Raw genomic sequence first — 21,410 nt, 5'->3', positions numbered from 1 at the left:
CATCAATTAGGCCTATGTTTCACTACAGAGGCAACACTTAGACCAATGCTTGGTTTTTTCAGTTCAACACTGAAAAAAAAATTCTTCCTCAGGTTTAAACGACATCCTTCCCTTTACGGGAAAATTTCATGAATAAGTTTATCAAATTACTGCAACAGAAAAACAAGCAACTCCGTGACTTAGAAGTCACTAGGGATGTTTCTTTGAATTCTAAAACGTTTTTCTATCAACCTGGAAATACTAGCAACATGGAAACATATCTGATTCTCTCGACTCAAAGATGTGAACAGATCATTGCCATGGAGCTGATAACAAATTAGCCTGATAACAGAGTGGAAAATCAGGTTACTACTGTGGAAAATGTGTGTGTGTGTGTGTCTGTGTTTGTCTGTGTGTGTCTGTGTTATACCAACACCATGCAAGAGTGACTTTGCTTCTAAAGTACTGAAGACCAACTCCTCTGTATAATAATAACATTAACTGTCGCCTCCAATACTGAAAAAAAAAAAACATGGCATTGTATACTGCTAAGGTGCAAATTAGACTCCAAGCCAAGCCAAGTGATGATTAACTGTTATGGGAACTGATATGCTGAGTGTATGAAGTTTTACAGTGTCAATGTTTGATTTACTTTATTTACACAATACTACATTTTAGAGGCAAAGTGAGAAAACACAATGATGAAACAGCACAGAGTAGATGACTTATTTTTGCAGGAGGGACAGAAGCTGTTCTCTTTCCAGGACAGCAAAATGCTTTGTGATGAAGTCAGGCAAATAGGCCCATAGTGCCATAAAAACAACCCAAGAACAACCCAAGGTAAAAGGGGCTTTAATTTCAGGGAGGGCAGAAAGGATCAATATTTAACCACAGAAGAACAATTAAACCAATATAATACAATGTGCTACACTACCTTGTTAATGGGTTTCCACTGAAATCTGCCACTTGGAGGGCTTTGCAGTACGAGATGCTCTCTGGAATTTCCATTATATCTGCAGAGGAGACGAGACGGGACGAATGTTAAAACGTCCTGTTCATTCTATCGATGCCTTAAAACATATTCTGTAAACAAAATATACAACATATACAAATAAAATGCCATATGATACAGTCTCAACAGTCATTATGACAACATATATCCAAACAACATGTGAATACAAGTAAAAATAGCTTGGGCCTGCATGGTGAACCCTCAAAAACAACAGCCCTGAATGCAAAGATGACAGTTTATGGTAAATTTATGGAGGGCTAAACTTGTCTGTGCCCACTGAAACACCTTAAGGAAGGACACCCCTGACACAGACGTCCCGACCACCGGCCAAAAAGGGAGGACGTAATGGGATAAACACCTCTGGAGAATGCGCAGGGAGGCGTATCCCATCCACATTGAAAACGAATGCTATGAAAGAGAAGCCTCATGACTCCGAGATACACTGAATTAAGTTTGCACACAAAAATAGCTGGAAGACAGCTTGAGTCACCACAGCATTATCACGGCCGATGTGTGTGAAAATGTCTGTTTGCACTTCCTTTTAACTTAATTAGCATTCTGGATTTGGTTTTGCTGTATGACCACAATGCTGAAGAGTCTGCCCTGCTGCAGGGGAAACCTCACCAGTGCAGCTACCAGAATATGCTGGGTGTGTGCAGTAAAGTTAGGGATTTTTTTTGGATAATGCAGGCCATGTTTTCTTGTTGCACCATGTCTGATGTTTTGGCTCCAGGAGCAGGATCATTGAAAGCAATTATGCTTACTCAAACTCCGAGTTAAGAGTTATGTTGTGCAAAATATATTTACTGAGACAGTCATTTAGAAGAAAATCAAACTAATATTCTCCATTATCTTGTCAAGTTTGTAGTGCCATGTTATATCACACAAATGTTTCTCACCGTTTCGAGAGACGTCCAGCTCTACCAACTGCATGAAGTTGGCTATTTCTGGTGGCAGCCTCTGGATCTCATTGTCACTCAGACCCAGTTTTCTTAGCTTCACCAACTGGAAGAATGGCTGAAATGAAAGATGAAATGTATTATTGATAAAAACATAAATGGTATCACATTGCCAGTGCTTCCTGTCAACACTGCTGCTGCATCCTAAATTGATTATTTTCAGACTGGCAAATGGAAAAGTTAGAGCGTAAAATGGGAAGGTGTGCACAGAAAAACTGAATAGAAAACATTATTATAAAAAAAAGGAGATAAAAAATGTAAGATATACATAGCAAAGTATTTTAGTTACAGTCACTAAGATTGAATTATGGACCTTGCAGAATCAACCATGACACAATTGCATCAAACAAGGATGCAATCTGCCAATCTTGTGCAAGTCTTGTGAAATGAGATCCCTGCAGACTCACCTCCAAATTACATCCATACTCGGTGTAATTGCAGTTTATTCTACATGGTCTGCATTCCAGTTTTAGTGAATGCAGCTTTGCGTAAGGCTCCGTGACGACACACGGGGAATGTAAACTGAGTTAAGCCGAGCACGTTGTCACTTATAGGCTCCTAACCACACCTGTTTTTAAACCTGCCAGACCTCCTTCACTAGTGCATGGCCACTTTTGTTGGCCTTTAACCTCATTATCTTTTTCAGATTTTGCATTAAGATGAAACTTTTAAATGTTACTGCTTGATACAGTATCTTTAATAAAACGTATGAATGCAGCAAACCTCCAACTAAACATTTTTAAATGACACCTATTTATTTGACTTATCTTTTAAGTATCATTTTATTTTAAACTCTTACATGTTTTATTATTCTTATTAGTCTGATTTTACTATATCATACATATGTCAGCATTCACTGACTTTTATTGCTAGTTTTACTGTTTTTGCACTGTTTTTCTTATTTGCATTTGTTTTAATTTTCTCTCATTTTTAAGTTGCCCAGCTTCTTCCTTTGTACTGGAATATTAAGCACTATGTTTCCTTATTTTGTGATAAAGCATTTTGAGCTAAATCCTCTGGATAAAAGGTGCTCTAAAAGTGGCAAATGTGGTAACATGAACATAATAATAGAAATACATTTACTATTTTTAATATTATTGTTACTATTATTGCTATCATCTTCATTTCTGTCATGCTACTGGCCCAGCCTTGGCCTGCAGGTAATTGCATCATTTGTCAGGGGAAGCATCCATCAACTGACCATGGATCATTATGGACTAAACAGACAATTAGTAATCTGCCAATCACCATTTCAACTGCCCAGCCACATTACAGCTGACATTTGTTATTGATGCTTATGTCAAATTTGTCAGAATATCACGTAATGTAACCTGACAGCTCAAGGTGTGTGTGGAGTGAACACAGAGGCAGCTCCTTCAAAGGAGAACAAGGATAGAAAGAAATGGCTAATTCTTTGCTGTGTTCATTTTTTTCCATGGGCTAGATAAAATGAAATGATTTATCTATCCCCAGGCTGTTTTGCATCTTCACTGCCAATTTCTGAGCAAGGCAGATTGAGCACCAGCCATTATCGCAAACACACCATAACAAGAGCCAGCAGCACTTAACCTGCGAGCTGGCACAGCAGCATGACGGATGAACAGAGGGACTTACAAGCCTCATAAATTTCCTTTCTGACTTCTTGTTGTTTGTTGTTGATCTTCACCATAATTACAACCTAAGTAACACCTGGTGGTAAACTGCAATCTGTATAGGCTACTGAGATAATGAGCAATCCAATCAGGGCTTTTGCACCTGATACTGGCGTTGGCGTTGTGACTGGATCTAATTCTTTTGCATGCACTATGCAAAGTAGGCAAGAAGGAGAGGGGCTGGCACTGTCGGCCAAAGCAAACATGACAGACATATGGTCACTGGAGATGATACTGCACATTCTGTGTTTGCGTTTCAACTGAAGCATAAACAATCATCTTTTACTGCACTTTCATAGGAGTAAACATAAACGATGACAGCTCCATTTTCCTGAAACTGTGAAGCTGCTGCGAATGCAACAACTGAGACTTCTTCACTGAGGATGAGGGAAAGAAATGATGACCAGTGTGTGTGTGTGTGTGGGGGGTGGGAGGGCACATCATGCAGGAATTCTTCAGTGATGAAGAGTGAGGGCAAACCTCAGAGTGAGTGATGACATTTCTACCCAGTGGACGTAATTTCCCACAAATGTGAACAGACTGCATTCGCACCTGGCTGACTTCTGGCTGAAATCTGATCGCAGTGTGAGGCACACCATCCCCACCAGTGGCAGGGCTGTGCTCAGTTCAGAATTTTGGAGTTTCTTTCAATCAAATTAATGAGCTGGAATTTGCAGGAAGTAGAATTTCAATTCGGTAAAAATAAATAAATAAATAAATCAGTCCATCATAAGTTTTAATGCATTTGACATCAGTGTAAGACACCTATATGTATTTAACTTTTCTGGAGACAATAACACTATGAAAGTAAAATGATTATTGTGTTTGTGTGTGTATCTTGGTGCAAATAATTATTAAAATTATACTGTCACTACAAAGGAGTATTATATCAGGTTGATGTTTAAAAATTTATTTTGAATTCCAAAACTACATCTGTGGATAGTCGAGCGGTTCTGTCAAAATATGCATAAAGAAATTATTTCAAATCATGTGATTATGATATCCACAGATTCCTGGAAAATATAACTGATACCACTGTAAGTCTCATGAGCTTAAAGTTATCATTTCACATCAAACAAACAAAAAAAAACAAAAAAACATGTGGTCTTATGTCTTTTACTTCGATTCAACATTCTTCACTCAATTCATAAAGTCTTCCCAAAATTTATCATTTCAGTCACATTTCAGCCAAATATCTTCCTGACACCCTCAAGTCCGCAGCGCGAGCACAGCAGGCAGGTACTGCAAGGTTGGCCGAGGTAAGCCAAGCATATTTTACAGCATTGAGAAACTTATTCCCATGCCATAAAAACATTCACAGCCATTATAAACCATACTAATTTGTTTATGTAACTTAGATGCCTTTTTGTAGCCTGACGTTGCCTTGACTGAACCACAGAAACAAGTCCTGAAATGACTGGAAACGATCTGAGAGTTTCCTGCTTCCCGTGAGGCAAATTTGGTTCGCCTAATGAACAGGAGCTGATGTCTTCTTGGACTTCAATCGTAATCCAAATGTGTTGGCTAAATCCAGTCCAGAGGTCAAACACAGTATCAGGTGGTCTTGCAAAGTTGGGTCAGGGGAGCAAACAATGCTCTCAAAACAGCCTACGGTCACACACAACAATGCAATCTGATCTAATACACACTCCTACAACACATCTCAGCAAACACCACAGTTGCTTGGTGCTTTTAAGACCTCAGTGTCAATTACAGCCAAAGTGGCCCACTGCACTCTACACAATGCTCTAATTTCACCAGAGCAGAACAAAATGGAGCTGAATAATTTAATTACTTCATTCGTGTTTTTTTTTTTTGTTTGTTTTTTTTTTAATGTGAACTGTTGCAAGAATATTTTATGTGTATTTACATTGTGTGTGAAAGTCTGATTTTTTATGATGTTGAATAAATTTCATTTTCAAAAAAAAGTAAAATGCATATTTCACTTCATATTACACCTATAGTAATATTTAAAAAAGAGGAAATTTAATTTTATTGAAATTAAAATAACATAATTCTACTTCATTTAATCAAAATTCAATGTATCCTGTGTCTTGTTTAGTGCTTCAATTCAAACTGAATTGAAATTTGAAAACTTAAAAAAAAAAAAAAAAGGTATTCACAGTCACAGTTTAATTCTTGAATGCAACTCTGACTGGCAGATTCCCACATTCAGATTGTAAAGAGTTCTTCTCTGCATATCCCATCTGGATAAGTAAAAAAAAGACACACACACACACACAGCGCTGATTTCCAGCAGACTGTGACTGGCCTGTCAGACCACCTGTGGATCGGATATCAGCTGCTGTCATTCAGGTATAAAGCAAAGAACGAGGAAGGAGTGTGTATGGCTGGGAAATTACCGCACACAGTGTAGAAACATCACGACTCAGTGCCTCCTCTCCATCTACTCGCTTGCTTTGCAAAGTGGGCAAGAAAAATGAGATTTCAATCACAATGCAGTCAGTGAGAGCACACCTGGCACGAATAAACACCAGGTGTAAATGATCATTATTCATATGGCACATCTGGATCAGAGATGCATTTTTGCAGTGCGGCCTTGGAGTCCTGAAGGAAAAATTCAGCTTCAAACTTAAACTGAATAACTAAAACACAGTCTGGGCTCAAGAGTTTGAACAACATGTGAAAACCGCATTCCTTCATTATTTCTAATCTGTCATCCCATCAAGAGATACAACCTTGTACTATGAACTGTGAACTCAAGACTGATTTGGGGACTGTGTGTTTGAGCAGCATCCTAATGGAGCCTCATTTTACTAGCAAAACAAGACAACATAAGACTATATAGCCTTATAACGATCCAAATCACCATCAGTACAGTAACTATCTGCTCAAAGATTTGTGTCTTCGTGATATCATCAAGGCAGTCCCGGCTAGCAGAGACTTGCTCATTTTCACAAATCTGAACTTAACTGTGAAACATCACGAGAAAGAAAAAAAAAAGAAAATTCTATTTTAGGGTTCATTATCCCTTTAACTCTCTGACTTCCTACTTCTCTTGGCGATGCCACTCCTTTATTACACAGCGAGCATAATGACCGCTGCAAGCAAGCACAGGTATTCTGAAACATCCTGAATCATGAGGCTCAAAAGCTCGAGTTAACAAGAAAATGGGTGCAGCCTCACTCGCACACTCATGGCTGTCTTTTGCTATGTTCAATCCTCTTGATACAACTAATAAAGAAGACTACGAATGTGAACTGCTTGGTTCTTCCCTCCTGTCCATCATTGTTAACCTATTCCCACTTTTGCAACAGGCTTTGTGTGTCTACCATTAACATACCAACAGCGAACCTGTTCTTCCTGTTAATGTCATTCAGCGCCACGCCTCAAACTATCACCCATGTCTGGCACACACAAACCAAAACAGGCTGACTCAAGCATTTATTAACCATTTGCTCAGCCAGCTCTCAAGTCAATATTTGAATCTTTACAACGTAATTGCTAGCTTTTGTAGGCCAGTGTGTCTCGGAGTCTGAGCATCCATTTTACACCTCAGTGTAAAATGGATTTACATTATCGTACTGCATTATTGTGAAGAAACCGCGACCAAAAGCTCTTTACGGGAAGGTGGAAGGAAGAGTCGCCGGCCCTGGAATGACCTGCAGAACCACTCTCAAACTTGTCATCGTGCCCGTCAATGGCTGAGTTAAAGTGAAACTGATGGGCATTGTCATTCAAAGCTGTTTTTGTTTCAGGCTCTAATGTTGAATCACACTGCATTATGTCACTCAGCAGGTTTTATTTCCAGTTTGTGTCTTAAGAGGTTTGGTGTTTGTCACGTTTGCCATGTTTGTATTATAGCCTAATTATTGTAATGTCTTTTGGCCACGTCACCCTTCTAAAGCGAAAAACTTGTATTCAGTGGGGCTTCCTAGTTAAATAAATGTTACTATAAAATCAACCAGATGAACTCAGTCAATCAAAAACAGGGCTGTTTTTCTTAGTCCCTGAAAGGTCGACATGTTGAAGAAACAAGGTTTTCACCCAGTCCTCGAAATTAATGCCGTTTACCTGCACAATACCTGTAAATTTGGGGATTGGTGTGTAAATAAATTGGGATCACCAGCCAGGTGACCAGTAAATAATTTGGTATTACAGCTTAGGGCCAGGTTTACACGGCTGTGTTTTTTATGTGTACCAGCTGAGACTAATGTGACCCTCACTGCCCACCGTATCTCTCATGACTTCAACCAATCAACTCAAAGCTGCTAACTACTGCGTCACTCATTCTACATCATGTCTATCTATGTTTTTGACATGAGAAACATCTGCGTTACATATTATTAGAGATGTGGCAACACATCCCCAGCATTAAGCCACCAAAAAGAAAACTTGAAAGCCAAGAGAAAATTCACAGAGGCTGGCGTTCTTGCGAGAGGTGTCTGAATGACACAGGATTTGTTAACCAATGTTTTTGGCTGGCATATTTTCTCAGTCATCTACCATTAACAGATGAGCCAAAAAGTTCATTCTAGACCCTTTGCAACAAGAGGAACAACAGGTGAAACTATGCGGTTTGGAGGGCTGAAGTACAATAAAATTATGCATCACTTGCCAGTTAAAAGCAGTTCCTGTTTTGTGCTGTAAAACAATCTTCCTTTTACTGTAAAGCAGACTGCCCGCCAAATGTGAGATGGTGGCACAAAATGTAAAATGCACTGTAGATAGCAGTAAAAGTGGGCAATCCTCTCTGCACAGGTCTCGAGTTTATTGTTATCAAACCAATGACTGATCATGGTTAAAAAAAAATATGCTTAAGATTGTCACAGAAACCTAAATCTCAACTATCGAGGACTAGTGTTTGATGTCAAGAGGAGCTGCCATCTGGGTTCATTTTTTCTGTTTAAATTTCATTAAATATTAGACATTCAAAGCGTTTCAATGAAGCCATCAAATTGTGTCTCTTTATTATCAAAGAGGGCAAACTCATGCATTAAACCCAAGCAAAAGACAAGAACAATTCTAACAGTGAGAGACACTTGTATGCCCAGACCTCTTTCCAATTATTCTGTTAACTTTGCTGCTATTCCACAAGCTAACATTCAATATGTAGAAACGAGGTGCCAAAGGGAATCTGAGCAAACAAAAAGATGTAGGTTACTGTTTGCTAATTTGCTCTGCGACCCCTGAACAAGTAATGTGGATATCAAGCAAAACAAAAAAAAATTACCAGGAGACACTAGGCCCAACAAATACACACACCCATACAGTCAAATTTGTGTGTCAAGTCTTCCTGACTTGGTCAACAGGTTAATTAAAATGTTGCGTAAAATGCAAAGTTTCTTCATCTAAGTATTGACTCAACTGCTCAAGTACAACTTCAAGTGGAACAAAACTCAAACTTTTGCCACTTCATACTTGCTGATAGAAATTATTCTGACTTGTGATGCATTACTGTGTTCAGGCCTTGCTGCATTGTCAATACACTCATAATGTATGGGGCAAGTGTTTGTCCAGCCACCTTGGAGGCAAATGTGATGATGCCTCACAGTGAGCACTGAACTGGACCGATATAAAGGTTTATGCGATTGGACGTTTCTTGCGTTCACTCAGCAAGCATAGACAGCATTAGTTACATGCCATAGAGCACAATAAACAGTGGTTTCTGTTGTCGGCATGCCAAGAATCCCCTCTTCTCTCTTTTAAACATACTTAAAATATTTTTGAAATGAGCATAGGAAATCACTGCATTGTTGTGCAATTGCTGTCATAACACCATCAGTGAAACACACCTGTTCTCTTTATCACATCCCAACAGACACATTCTATAGCCAGTAGGTCTACTTTGTCAGTTTTTCCAAGCAGTGCAGGTGTAGCTTCTGCTCATTGTGAATGAGTTTAGACCTTTATATGTCTGTATTTTTCAGTATGAGCCAATGATTCATTATGGCTCAGGTGGAAAACAATGACACATACAATGATATGAGAGAATCATCAACAAAACACATATAATGCTGTCTTTGTTTTCAGCCAGACTACCTGTACCTGTGCCTCTTTTCCGTGGACAAAGTAAGCAGTGTCATACCACCATGGCATGTCACTTATCTTTACTCTTTTACTTTTTACAGGAAAGAAAAGCCCCAAAATACTCTGGAGCTCTGTAGCGGCATAGTTTGGTTGATCCTCTGTGTGCTTATACAAACTGGAGACAACAATTATCAATTAAGCTGTAATGCTTTCAATGCCACTATAGAGGTTTCAATGCTAATCAGTGGTGGCACTTGTGGTGGAGGGCCTGTTTTCTTTAAAGTGCATAATCCTGAAAGTCTGTACTTGCAACTGGCTCTGTCTTTGATCCATCATGATTTCACATGTATGAGGTCAGGACAGTTTCATGGATTGCTCTATCTTATTCCATATCCTCACTACTTGTTAGGAACAGTTGTAAAATCAGTGTATTGCACAATACACTCGTTGGGTTTGAACATTATCACACTGACCTCACCAAAGACAGTTTTTCAAAAGTACTCTCTCTCTCTTTCGAGCACAACTGATAGCATCCTCTCTAATAAACCGGTTGGACTGTAAAAGTTCAGAAGAATATGCTGTGAAACCACAAAGTCAGTCATCTATTCACTGTCAGTGCAGCAGCTCTGGGCCATGTATCAGGATGACAACACAGGTCAGAGGTGGATCTTTGGTTTCGAGCTTGGAAATAGAAATAAAACCAAAACACGAACAAGGTAACTGAACTGGTCTAGCCAACATGCAAATTCTTCAAACTCCTTAATTACATCTGGAGAGCTAGAGTCGCACGCAACAAGGTCAAACTTGCATACCTGCCAGCCAGCAATTCAATCCTGGAAGTACAGCCCTTGTGCATGGTTTCTATGAAAATATGGTTCACTCCATAATACAAAACTAAAGCCACAATGGCGGAGCACTTCAGTCATTATCTATAGCTCAGAGTGTAATTATGCTTCCATAGGCATATTCACTGACACTGACCAGCTCTTGACAACAGTTTGATTTTTTTTTCTTGTCCCACTGTGGAATTAAATATTTTATACACCCTGTCATACATAAAACATCAGTGTTCAGAGATCTGGAGGTCAAGGGGATTTTCTGACCTCAGCATGGGATCACCTGCCAAAACAGGTCGGCTAAGACTGACATAAGACACCAAGCCAGGACTTGTACTGTAGGTCTCAAAACATTTCATAACACTGGACTCTTGAGGCACCTTGGGACTCTAGTAAAAACAAAAACAACAACAACAAAAAAAAAATGCACTGGTGTCAAAAAAAAAAAAAAAAAAAGCATCGGTGTCTTATCGTTTGCATTTGGTGAACCAGGGGTGGCAGGTGCCGCATAAGGGAAATTTCCATCTACACAAGGTTAAAAAAGCTTGCTGATCTTGCGTAATTATTGTCCCCTACTTCCCACCAGGTTCTCACGGGATGCAGATCAGGGCCAGTGGTGTGTCACAGGCACTTTTTAACTGCAGGGAGGCATTTCATGTGACCAAAAGGTTACAGCATAACTAGGGTACCCTTTCCCTGAACGAGTCATTAAATTAGTGTGCGGAAGCTATTTTCTGCTTACCTTAGGCAAGTCCCGGAGTTGGTTGGCATCCAGTAAAAGCTCCTCCAAACTCCGGCCGTAGCGGTAAATCTCATCGGGCACATATAACAGGGAGCAGTGGCGTTTATCGATCATCTCAACATGACGGTTGCACCGCCACAGGGGTATACAGTGAAACATCACGGGGGCGATGGAAATAAATCTCGTACCCGTGTGATAAACAAACAGGCGGAGAGGATGCAACAGATTGCTCGGGCTTTACGCGCAGCGACGGCGGGATAGTCCTGAACTAAAATCACCGTCCAACAACACCAGAGAGGCGAAAACTCAGAGGCAAGTAAACACCGAAACCCAGCCGTGAAGTGAGTCCCACTACCCAGCTAGCATTGGGTCGCGGCGAATGTGGGAATTGCACTCCGTCGTTGGCTCACTTTGGTTAGTTTGTAGGCACCTGTTTTTTGTTTTGTTTTGTCTTTTTGGATAGTGTCGCTGCTCCCGTCGCGTCGCCGCTGGAATGTCTCAGGGTGTCCGCTTTAAAGCCCCTCTTTTAGCCGAGAAAACGAAGGCTACATCTCAGTTTGGAAGAGGGTTGCATTTCTCGTTTCTTTTTTCTCTCTCTCTCTCTCTCTCTCTCTCCCTCTCTGTCTCTCGTCCCGGAGTTAATTTCCTCTCCAGTACAGTTTCTGACCCGGAACATTCACTCCCTCATTCCAATCCTACGTCATCATTCCCGGCTGCTCCTCCCATGGTTCCTCCCTCCGGGTCCTCCTCCCTGCCTCCTCTGGATCGTCACCTCTCTGACATGATATGCATCCTATACAGGGGCGGCGCACAGGAGCGCACAGGGGCCCCCTGACCCTCCCCGGTCCTGGGCTGAGCCCCCTCCCGGACCTTCCCTAAATGATCCTTGTGGTCCTCAGGTGTGCATTTACAAATAATTTAATGTTACACTGTTTTAGCTTTGAAATAAGTTTAGGTTGAAGGGGGAAAAAAATCTAAACTATGATCCAGCAGCCTGGTTGTCAAGGTTTTTCCTGTGTGTGGGCAAAACAAATTCATCCTCTTTGGACAGATTATGAAAAGGGGACTGCTAATTAAAGCACGGCTGGAAGAAAAATAGCCTAATGTTCGAAGGTGGCTTACGTTATGGTAGACATAAATGTTTTTCCATGGTGGTGTGTGGGATGAGTGCATAATGAATGGGGGCCCACCTCCTGTGCATGCCCCCCCTCCCCACCCCCACCTCTCCTCCCTCCCTATTTCTAGCTCCATTCGACCCAAATAGACAATATAATATTGTCCAGAGAATAGATGTTGGCACAACTTCAAAAATGAACAAATACAAATATTCATCATCACCGTGACATGATTCTTAATTTCTCCCAGTTGGGAAATTCTCCTTTTACTTCCCTATCTCTCAGGTCACAGCTGATAGGGAATCAGGGTCTAATTCTTCAGCAGGGTGGATGTTCCATGACAGCAGCTGGAGTCAGGTGGTCTGGATGGATGGTCTCTTTAACCATTATGTCACCTCGCTATCCCCAGGGAGTAGGTGAGTACAGCCTCAGCACATGGCTACCCGAGCACTGAATTCATATCCCATTTAATAGCAATTATTTAAATGGGTCACAGCTAGTTTTGCAATATGTTACCTCACCTGTACAATGTCTGCCATCTGTATCTGTACCAGTAATAGGCTCTGCATGTAGTTTTTATTCCTGGAGAGGAGCACAGCACAAATAAACTCTGCAGACTTGTGTTTTTTTTTATGTTTGCAAGAAATTGTAATGGATGCACTGTTGGACTATTGGGTCCAGCTCTACATGCATTTCTAACATTCTATGAAATAAAATCAATGAATTAATCAGTTGACTGGGATTTTTTTTCATTGATTAGTTGATATGTCTGTGTAGACCTAAAGGAAACACATTTACAAAAAAGAAAAAAGAAAAAAAAAAAAAAGCTATGTACATCTTCAGTTCATGCCGCATCCAGTTCTTGTGTCACAAGCTCAGTAAATGTGAGAAAGTGAAGCTCACATCCAAACAGTGAATTTAATATTAGCACAGACAGTCGTACTGTGATCATGGCAGGTTGTCACAGGTGGTGCTGCCTGTTTCTGAAGAAATAGTTGTCCAAGCATTTAAGAGAAAATCAGACAAGGTCTTTAAGAAGTGGCATATAAATTTCTCCCTAAAGATGACAGTTCTGTGAGAGTGATTAGTCAAAGGATTACACAAATACCATAACCCAAAAACATTTAAATAAATGCTTTAAAATAATGATCAGATGAATGTAAAACAAATATGGGCTATTTACCCAATGTGCTAAAAACATCCCCACTGATGTTATCAATTTTAGCCCTGTCAACTGCTCTTGAGTTAACTTTAATCTGATCACTTGTGCTTATTCACCAATATAATAGTGTCTAATAAATAAAAATAAATCCCCAAAAAACCTTTGGATATGACTGCTGTTAACAGTAAAACTCAATTTCCAAACACAAAAACAGACATTAATATAAAAATAGAATGGATTGGTGCAGGGAGGGAATCACTTATGATAGATAACAAGGATTAGAGAATCATAAGCAATGGAGTTACATCTAAAATATATTCAATTATCATTTTAGTTATCTGATCATCTAAATGTAGTGAGTTGGTGTTGTATAAGTGCAGGTGAAATACAGCACAGAAAAACTACACCCCTTCTTCCCATGTGCTCTAGAGGGAGCCAAACCCCATTTAATGAGCAACAACACTGAATACTGTTTGGTAGAAACAGGCAAAAAGACAAAATACCAGCTCACAACTTTGCTCATTTAATAGTGAGTAGCACTGATCAATTAAGACAGAGACAGAAAAAAAAAAAAAACAGTCATCGCTTGTGAAAGAGATCAGCAAGCAACACAAGATAATCAAAGGTGAACATAAGCCTTCTCATGTTCAGTTAATGAGTAACAGAGTGCACTTTCCCCACATCGACATGTACAGTAAGATTTATCAACTAAGGGCATTTATCTACGTCCAAACTGTTTCTTAAAGGCCTTTAAGGACTTTGCCATCATTGGAGCAACTCCTGCATGAACAGAAAATACAAGGTTAGGTAACTGAGTCAATCATGGTAAAATGAAGCTCAATTTAGTTTAACCTGTGTGCAGTTTTAGGTCTTACACCTGAGCTTTGCAGCAACATTACAAACAGACTGAAAAAAATCTATTTCTACAATTATAACTAAACTCAAACTGACAATAATAAATGTTTGAGAAGTTGTGGTAAACATACAATTTAATCTGACAAACCAAAATGCCACTGAAAATGTCAGTAGTGTTATTAGGTTATGAGTGGAAGCACATTAACACATGCAATGAATAGATTTTTTTTTTATCTTAAAGTTGTTACTAAAAGCAATTAACCTTCTAAAATCTAGAGTACCTTTTTGCCGCAGCTCACTTGTTTTTTTGCGAGGGTCTTGTGTATTGCTCGTCCCTGAACTGGCAGCACTGGACTTGAGTTGCTCATTACCACTCGGCCTCGTTCTGTTGTCCTGAAACTTGACACTGAGAAATTTAGGAATTATTAATAGTTGAGACATGCAGTTTATGGGTAAATTATCAGCAGTGTTTCACAAAACAAACCTAAATTTCTGAATGCACAGACAAAGTATGAAGTAAGAAAAAAGCTGCTACATTGTGGAGACATTTTTGATGCAATCCATCTCCCAATAGCAACGTGACCCTACAAGTTGTGTCTACAGACTTGCCAAGGACACAAGCCTTGACTCTACCCAAAAATGAGTTTATCCAGAGCATTACTCCAATTCCAGTGCTCAGCTACTGTAAGTTCATCCAAAAAGCACGTCACCCACCCATTACCACATCAGATCTCTGACAGGTTATGGCCCTGCTCAGCTACTGCACTACAACAGGCTTTAGAGGCAAGAGCTCCTTTTTTTTATTACTGAAGAGGGGAGCAGAGCACGCATAAGGCTTGACCAGGTGCTCATGTTTTCCCAAAGGTAAACAGCAGATGTACTGTACATGAACAACATCACAGTGTGGCTTCCATATTTTATGAATAAATTAACAAATGAACAGATTAAAAACAACAAGCTCACAACAAAACCTGGATATAAAACTCACCTGTATATTCAGGGTGCTGACACTCACCTGCACCTGAGCTGATGAGGTATTTGAACAGCAGTTCCATGAATCTCCTGCTGAATTCGCACATCTCTTGGTGGCTTGGCAACAGTGTGAATAAACGCCATCTTCACCTGCCGACCTAAAAAAGGGTCAGTGTGCGCAATGTCATGAGGACGTAATAATAATTTGTACCACAGATGCACAGTGCTGTATTGTACACAGTGATACCATTTGAGTTTGCACATACTGTAAAGTTGATGTTAATCCAGAATGGTGGCGCCTTTACTTTTTCTAAAATCATGCGTGTGATTGTTTCATTAGAGATCATTGAAAACAATGGTGAGTACAGAATTATATGTAACCTTATTTACCATGGCAACTTATGTGCCATGGCAAATGTTGCCATGTTGCCAGAAATGTGGCAGACTCTCTTACCAACCTGCACTACAGTAAGATCTCTGTCAATTTATTCACAGAAACAAATGACCAGAGAACAGATGGTCTGGTCTACATGAGCCCAGTGTCCAGCAGTATTTATGGGTACTGGGTACTAGAAACCACCTAATGAAATCACTTCCCAATAACCTAGAATAAGGACATTTTCCCATTCATAAACCTCAAAACAAAGTTCTTGAAAATCAAGGGTTGATTAGCTTAAAATCATTTTTTTTTTAAAGGCCAATATGTCTGAATCCCAGTTCTTTTTATTCTGCTTTTTCCTCTCTCTTGCAAGTTTGTTTCCTACATGCAGGGGACATCATGCTTTTTGAACGCAAGAGTATTGCACTTTACAGGTTACCAATTTATTATTATCAAAGTTTAACAATGTAGTTCTGGCACTGTAAGTGAATTGCTCATGTTTGCAATGTTTGATCTGACAGCAACAAAATTAAGTGAATTAGCATTCCTATTTAAGGTGTTCAATAAGGTATTAAATAACAGCAGAAAATAAGTTTCATGCAAGCCAGTCAAGGACAGTGTCCATTAAAAGAATAAATTAGGGATGTTTATCATCTCTGGAACGAGCTGCCCCTGAACATAAGACAAGCCCCTACCCTTCAGGTGTTTAAAACACGCCTCAAGGCTCATTTCTACACTTTGGCTTTTCCATCTTCAGCTTGAGCATTTGATGTTTTATGTGGCACTGGGTATGTTTGTATATATGTTTTTTGATTTATGTTTATAATCTATTGGAAAGCACTTTGGCACAACTCTTTGTATTTAATGTGCTATATAAATAAATGTGGCATGGTATGGTATGGTATCATGTAACCCAACATTGTACATAACATGTGAGAGGCCTACTCAAGAATCTCTATAGCTGATGCACTCAAAATATTCCCTTTCTGCGACTCTAAACTGTGGCACAGGTTTTGTGACAAAGTAAAAAAAAAAATAATAATAATAATGTCATGTTAATATTGTCAAAATCCTTTTCAACCAAATTCAGCACAGATTCAAGACATGCATCTGAAAGGTTCAGGGTCCACAATGCCATCACTTTGGGATTACTTCACACTGCCAGAAAATGTAGGTGAAGGTCAGTGTCCATTATTCACCTTGTGGTCTCCTCGACTGTGCTGAGGTGATGCTTTTGGTCAGTCTTTGGAGTTTCTTCTCCCTCTCCTCAGACAGTCTGATATACATCTCTTTCCAGGACTCGTACTCCAGAAGCTTGGAGTCCCGGAAGTCCCTCTGACAGTGTTTCCCCCATAAGTGATCCGTCGCTCCAATGTAGATCTACAGAAACAACCAAACACAAGGCAAAACATATTTATCTATTAGAGGGAGTGTATCCCATCAGTGCTCTAATTGACACTTTTAAATCTCTAGATTCTTCTAGATAAAGACATGTTCATAGTTCTGTTTTATACATCTACAAAGGATATTTGAGACCCAAATTAAATATATTAGAGATGCATGATATATATTGGTAGGTCATCAGTATCAGTCAATAAAGGCTTTAAAAGGAAATATGGTTAGCTGCCCAAATTGAAATTTCTGCCAATAAAACAGGCCAATAAACTAACATTTTAATTATGAATTAAAATGTTAGTTTATTGATGCTCCAGTGAATGTGTACCTTTTTGAAAGGCATTATATTTTATGTCTGTATCTGCCTGCTGGGCCATCACAATAAGAGTAAGCATAATAATGTTTATCCCACTACCGGAGAGACTTGATATTCTCTGCAATTACGTGGAAAAAATATGTGGTTTAGCATCGGCAATTGGCCAAAATCGGTAAAAAAAAAAAAAAAAAAAAAAAATCCAATATCCTGCATCCCTAAAATATATCATATGTCTGCACAAAATTAATTCATAAATCAAATTCTTACTGGGTTGCATTCTTCAATACGCAGCAGCTGATCTGGTGTACATCTCTCCAGCACCGGCTGAAGGATTTCAAACGGTACTCCTCCCGTTTCATAAATCACTGAGAAGAAATCCCTGTGATTAATAACAAATCCAACAAACGAAGAAAACAGCACAGCCTTGTAGAGGCTACTCACAATCAATGTTGTTTTGGAGTGTGCGGATACATTGTTGGTACAAGGTCAGCATGGCTGGAAGACAGGCGGTCTTGGCTCCAGAGTAGACCTGCATCTTCCTGTTTAATCTCTGACCGGTGAAGCCCACAGACTCCTCTGGGATCTCACAAAAATCTGGTATTTTCTCATCTGAAAGGCAAACTGTGATAAGAACAAAATTAGCTTTATGGCTTAAGTGTTTTACATAATGTACATATACAGATTATTTGTCATACACACCTTTTCCTTTCACAAAATACTCAACATTGGATGATTTATCACATTCAGGCAGAACTGCAGGTAAAGGAATGTTTAGCATGTCCATTATAGGCCGCTTAACCTTTTAAAATAAGGAGGAATGTTAGTCATGACTAATCCATGCTATATTTATGATAAATGATAAAACCTAGAATGTACTGCTCATGTTCAAATATACCTTTTTGGGAGAGGGAACATTTCTGGACCTCATAGATGACTTGAGAGATTTTGTGTCGGGTTCTCCTGCTGGTGCTTCTGTTTCATGAGTCTTCATTTTTTTGGGAGGATTCTTTGGTCCAGATCTTTCCTTCCTCTTAGATAAGTTCAAGTCGTAGTTCAAGTAAGACTCAAAAGACATGGAGGGCTCCTCTTGGTCATTTTCACATAGCTTTTCTTTATGGTTTTTCTTGGCCTTTTTGTTTTTGGGGTCCGGTCTTCCCTCGTTGTCAGACTGCTGGTTGTATTTAAGGCCGGCCTGGTTTTTTTCAGCTGGCTGCCTTCTTTTTCCACTGGATTCAGTTGGGGAAATTTCTTCAGCCTCTTTTAATGTAGATTTGGAACTCAACGTTGGTTTCTTGTTGGATTCCTTTTGTGGACTAGAGTTTCCAGTGTCAGAATTGCTTTTAGATTTTTGCCTGGACTCGGGCCTTTGCTCCTTTTGAGTGTCTTCAGAATTTGTGTTTCCAAGGGCAGAATCACTGTCATCTGATTTTCTCTTACATGGATTATTTTTCTTTTTCTTTGAAGCAACTGTATTATCATCTTTTTCACAGTGGTCTTTTATTTTTTTCTTCAAATCTTTTTCCAAGATATTCTGATTTTCTGGTTGACGATTTTTATACAAGTCACCTTGCGCTTTCTCCTTTTCAACTTGCTGTTCATCTGAAATAGTTTTTGCGTTCTCTATTTTCAGGAAAAGCTCAGGTGAAGTTTCCTCGCTCTTGCCAAGAGATGTTAAACATTTACCATTTGATTTGTCTATTGTCAAACTCCCATTATTTTGGTGATTGTGGTCATCCAAGTTGTCTTTCAAGTGAATTCCCTGTGAAACATCCCCATCTTCTGTATGGCTGCATCAAGGTAAAATGATTCAGCATAAAAAAAATAAAAAAGATGTAAAACAAACATTGCAATACGTTATTATTATAAATTGAAAAGTAAACTTAAAAAGTACCTTGTGGATTCCTTAGGGACTAATTTCTTCCAATATCTAACAAGCGACTTTGCAGACTCTCCGACCTGCTCATGTCTACGCAAAGAGTTAACAGATTTGCCAATCCCAGTTTCCTAGGCAGAATTTACATGCAGGCACATGGTAAGGCTATAATTATTGCAATCAGTCAAAATTACAGCCAAAGCCAAAATCCACATGTAAATCAACATTAATAAAATCTATTATTTGAAACAGAGTCTCACAGCAAGAATGTCTAATGTGATATCCAGATCCTTCAGTTTCTGCAAGATTTTTAAAACCTGGCAAGAAAGGCAGACAAAATGAGAAAGAAAGAAAGAAAGAAAGAAAGAAAGAAAGAAAGAAAGAAAGAAAGAAAGAAAGGCTCTGATTACTTTAGGTTTCATATGGTGCATTTTATAGTCAAATAAAAAACATGTTGGGCAAGATTCTACATGAACCTGAACACGCTGGGTAATTGTTTGCATGCATGGTGATCGCAGTGTGCCCTTGGGGTGATAGTACAAAGAATAAAAGTACCCAAAGTTGAACTAAAGTGAATGACGCTTTACATGCCCAATATGGCAGTCCTAGTTTTGGATCACTAGAGCCACAGTTGCTGATTGTGCATTCAGAGCCAGAGCTATGTATGGGAACATGACCCGCCCACTAAGGGTGCTCCTTTTACTATGAACTATAAATGGATAATGCTAATGCTGGTATTTATATAGCCTCCCTGTGTCTAACTGAATAAAGTGTTTATGTTCAGCATTTGAAGCTGGCTTAAAGATGAGCTGAAGCTTTTCAGACCGGCTTATTTGTTAATTTAACCACAACAAATTTCACTCAATCAGGCCTACTGAGCACCACAAGCCTCCGAGTTGATGGACAGCAGCCATAAGTTGAACAACTGCAAGAGCTGCTAATTTTAGCACCAAAGCACCACCCATTTTATAAAGTCTGGCTCCACCACTAAGTGGTGTGTGTGTGGTAGCTGCCACATGTCAATGACTGAAACAGCACCCAATCAATTTCTCTGCACACAAAATCAAGGCTAGGCCTGTAAGACCAGTAGCCTGTAATGATACAGCACTGAGACAGAAATAGACCAATCACAATTTTCTCCATCAAATCAATTAAACAAATTAGCAGTTTGAGAGCAGTAAACTAACATAAGCAAAGTTGAGAGTTGAGATTATTCTCAATTTGCCTGTTCTGCAGATCAGCTCTATTTCTTGCCATAACACAGTTCAGTCACATTTATTGCACATAGTATGGCACAGGGGGTTTCAGTATTGTTAGAAAACACAAGTAAATGAACCTAATTTGTGCTTTTTCATGTCAGCAAGCACTAGAATAGCCTATTACTTGGCTGATTTAAAGACGTTGAAGGCAATCTTATTTGTTTCTTGAGTTACAATCAAAAGTAACTCTGACATGGCATGACATGGCACAAAATAACTGAGATTGGTTTGAGTAGCAAATAAAAGCAGAAGGCAATAAAAATATCATGAGTTGTGAAACTGAGTATCATGGGCGTTTCTTACCACAGCACCCACATTAGATCCTACTTTAGGTCAAATCAGAAAACGTGTCCAAATTTAAAAGGCTTTTTTTTTTTTTTTTTTTTTTTTTTTTTGGTATCATTGCTATTTTCTCTCCTAAATGCAACATTGCATTAGTGTGCTGTGGTCTGTCTGCTGTTGTGCAAATGTTATTTATTAAACAAAAAACTACCGTGGCAGATTCTGTGGCGTCTGAGAGTTGACGCTGGAACCGCACGACTTTCTTCACCACATCAGAGCTGCTGGCCATCACAGCGATTCACGTGCAGCCGTCCACACATCCGGTAGCGCGCACCCATTGATCACATTATATAATGGGCGGAACCGGCGAGCCAGACGTGACAATTTAAGCCAATGACAAGAGGGCCTCCCGTGTTTTTTTCATGTCAAGGATTATCAAACGCTTCATTAAGCCCATGAGGCTCCCCCCTCTCTGCAGAGCATGTTTATGTTGTAGGAGGGATTATAAAAGGAGGAGTGATACCTCTTTTCAAAAGAATTATATACGTTCTCCCTTTATACCAGCTTATAGTGGAAGACCTAATTGGAAGAAATTAAAAATACCTTTCATTTTTTTCTGAGGGCTTCCATA

At 39.4% G+C, this 21,410-nt stretch overlaps 2 protein-coding genes across 2 annotated transcripts in view; both read right to left on the bottom strand.

The window, feature by feature from the left end:
• lrrc1 (leucine rich repeat containing 1) overlaps positions 1-11,905 on the bottom strand; it is a 29,611-nt gene extending 17,706 nt beyond the window's left edge. Inside the window, exons 1-3 of the mRNA XM_030070471.1 lie at positions 11,172-11,905; positions 1,891-2,008; positions 914-992 (exon numbers count right to left, since the gene is read on the bottom strand). Coding sequence (XP_029926331.1) covers positions 914-992; positions 1,891-2,008; positions 11,172-11,330 — 356 coding nt within the window. The 5' untranslated portion in view covers positions 11,331-11,905. The remainder of the gene's footprint in view (positions 1-913; positions 993-1,890; positions 2,009-11,171) is intronic.
• Positions 11,906-13,948: 2,043 nt separating this feature from the next.
• On the bottom strand, positions 13,949-21,143 carry eloal (elongin A, like). Its single transcript, XM_030070460.1, has 11 exons — positions 20,991-21,143; positions 19,499-19,555; positions 19,257-19,369; positions 18,261-19,152; positions 18,065-18,164; positions 17,807-17,986; positions 17,633-17,730; positions 16,854-17,034; positions 15,319-15,433; positions 14,585-14,709; positions 13,949-14,228 (listed from the first exon to the last, which is right to left on the bottom strand). The coding sequence occupies exons 1-11, from the start codon at positions 21,066-21,068 to the stop codon at positions 14,167-14,169; spliced, it is 2,001 nt and encodes a 666-aa protein (XP_029926320.1). The 5' UTR covers positions 21,069-21,143; the 3' UTR covers positions 13,949-14,166.
• Positions 21,144-21,410: the final 267 nt, after the last annotated feature.

This window comes from Myripristis murdjan, chromosome 15 (assembly GCF_902150065.1).
Source record: "Myripristis murdjan chromosome 15, fMyrMur1.1, whole genome shotgun sequence".
NCBI lineage: Eukaryota > Metazoa > Chordata > Actinopteri > Holocentriformes > Holocentridae > Myripristis > Myripristis murdjan.
Note: the sequence above shows the minus strand (reverse complement) of the source record. Positions and strands in the feature narration are given on the sequence as shown.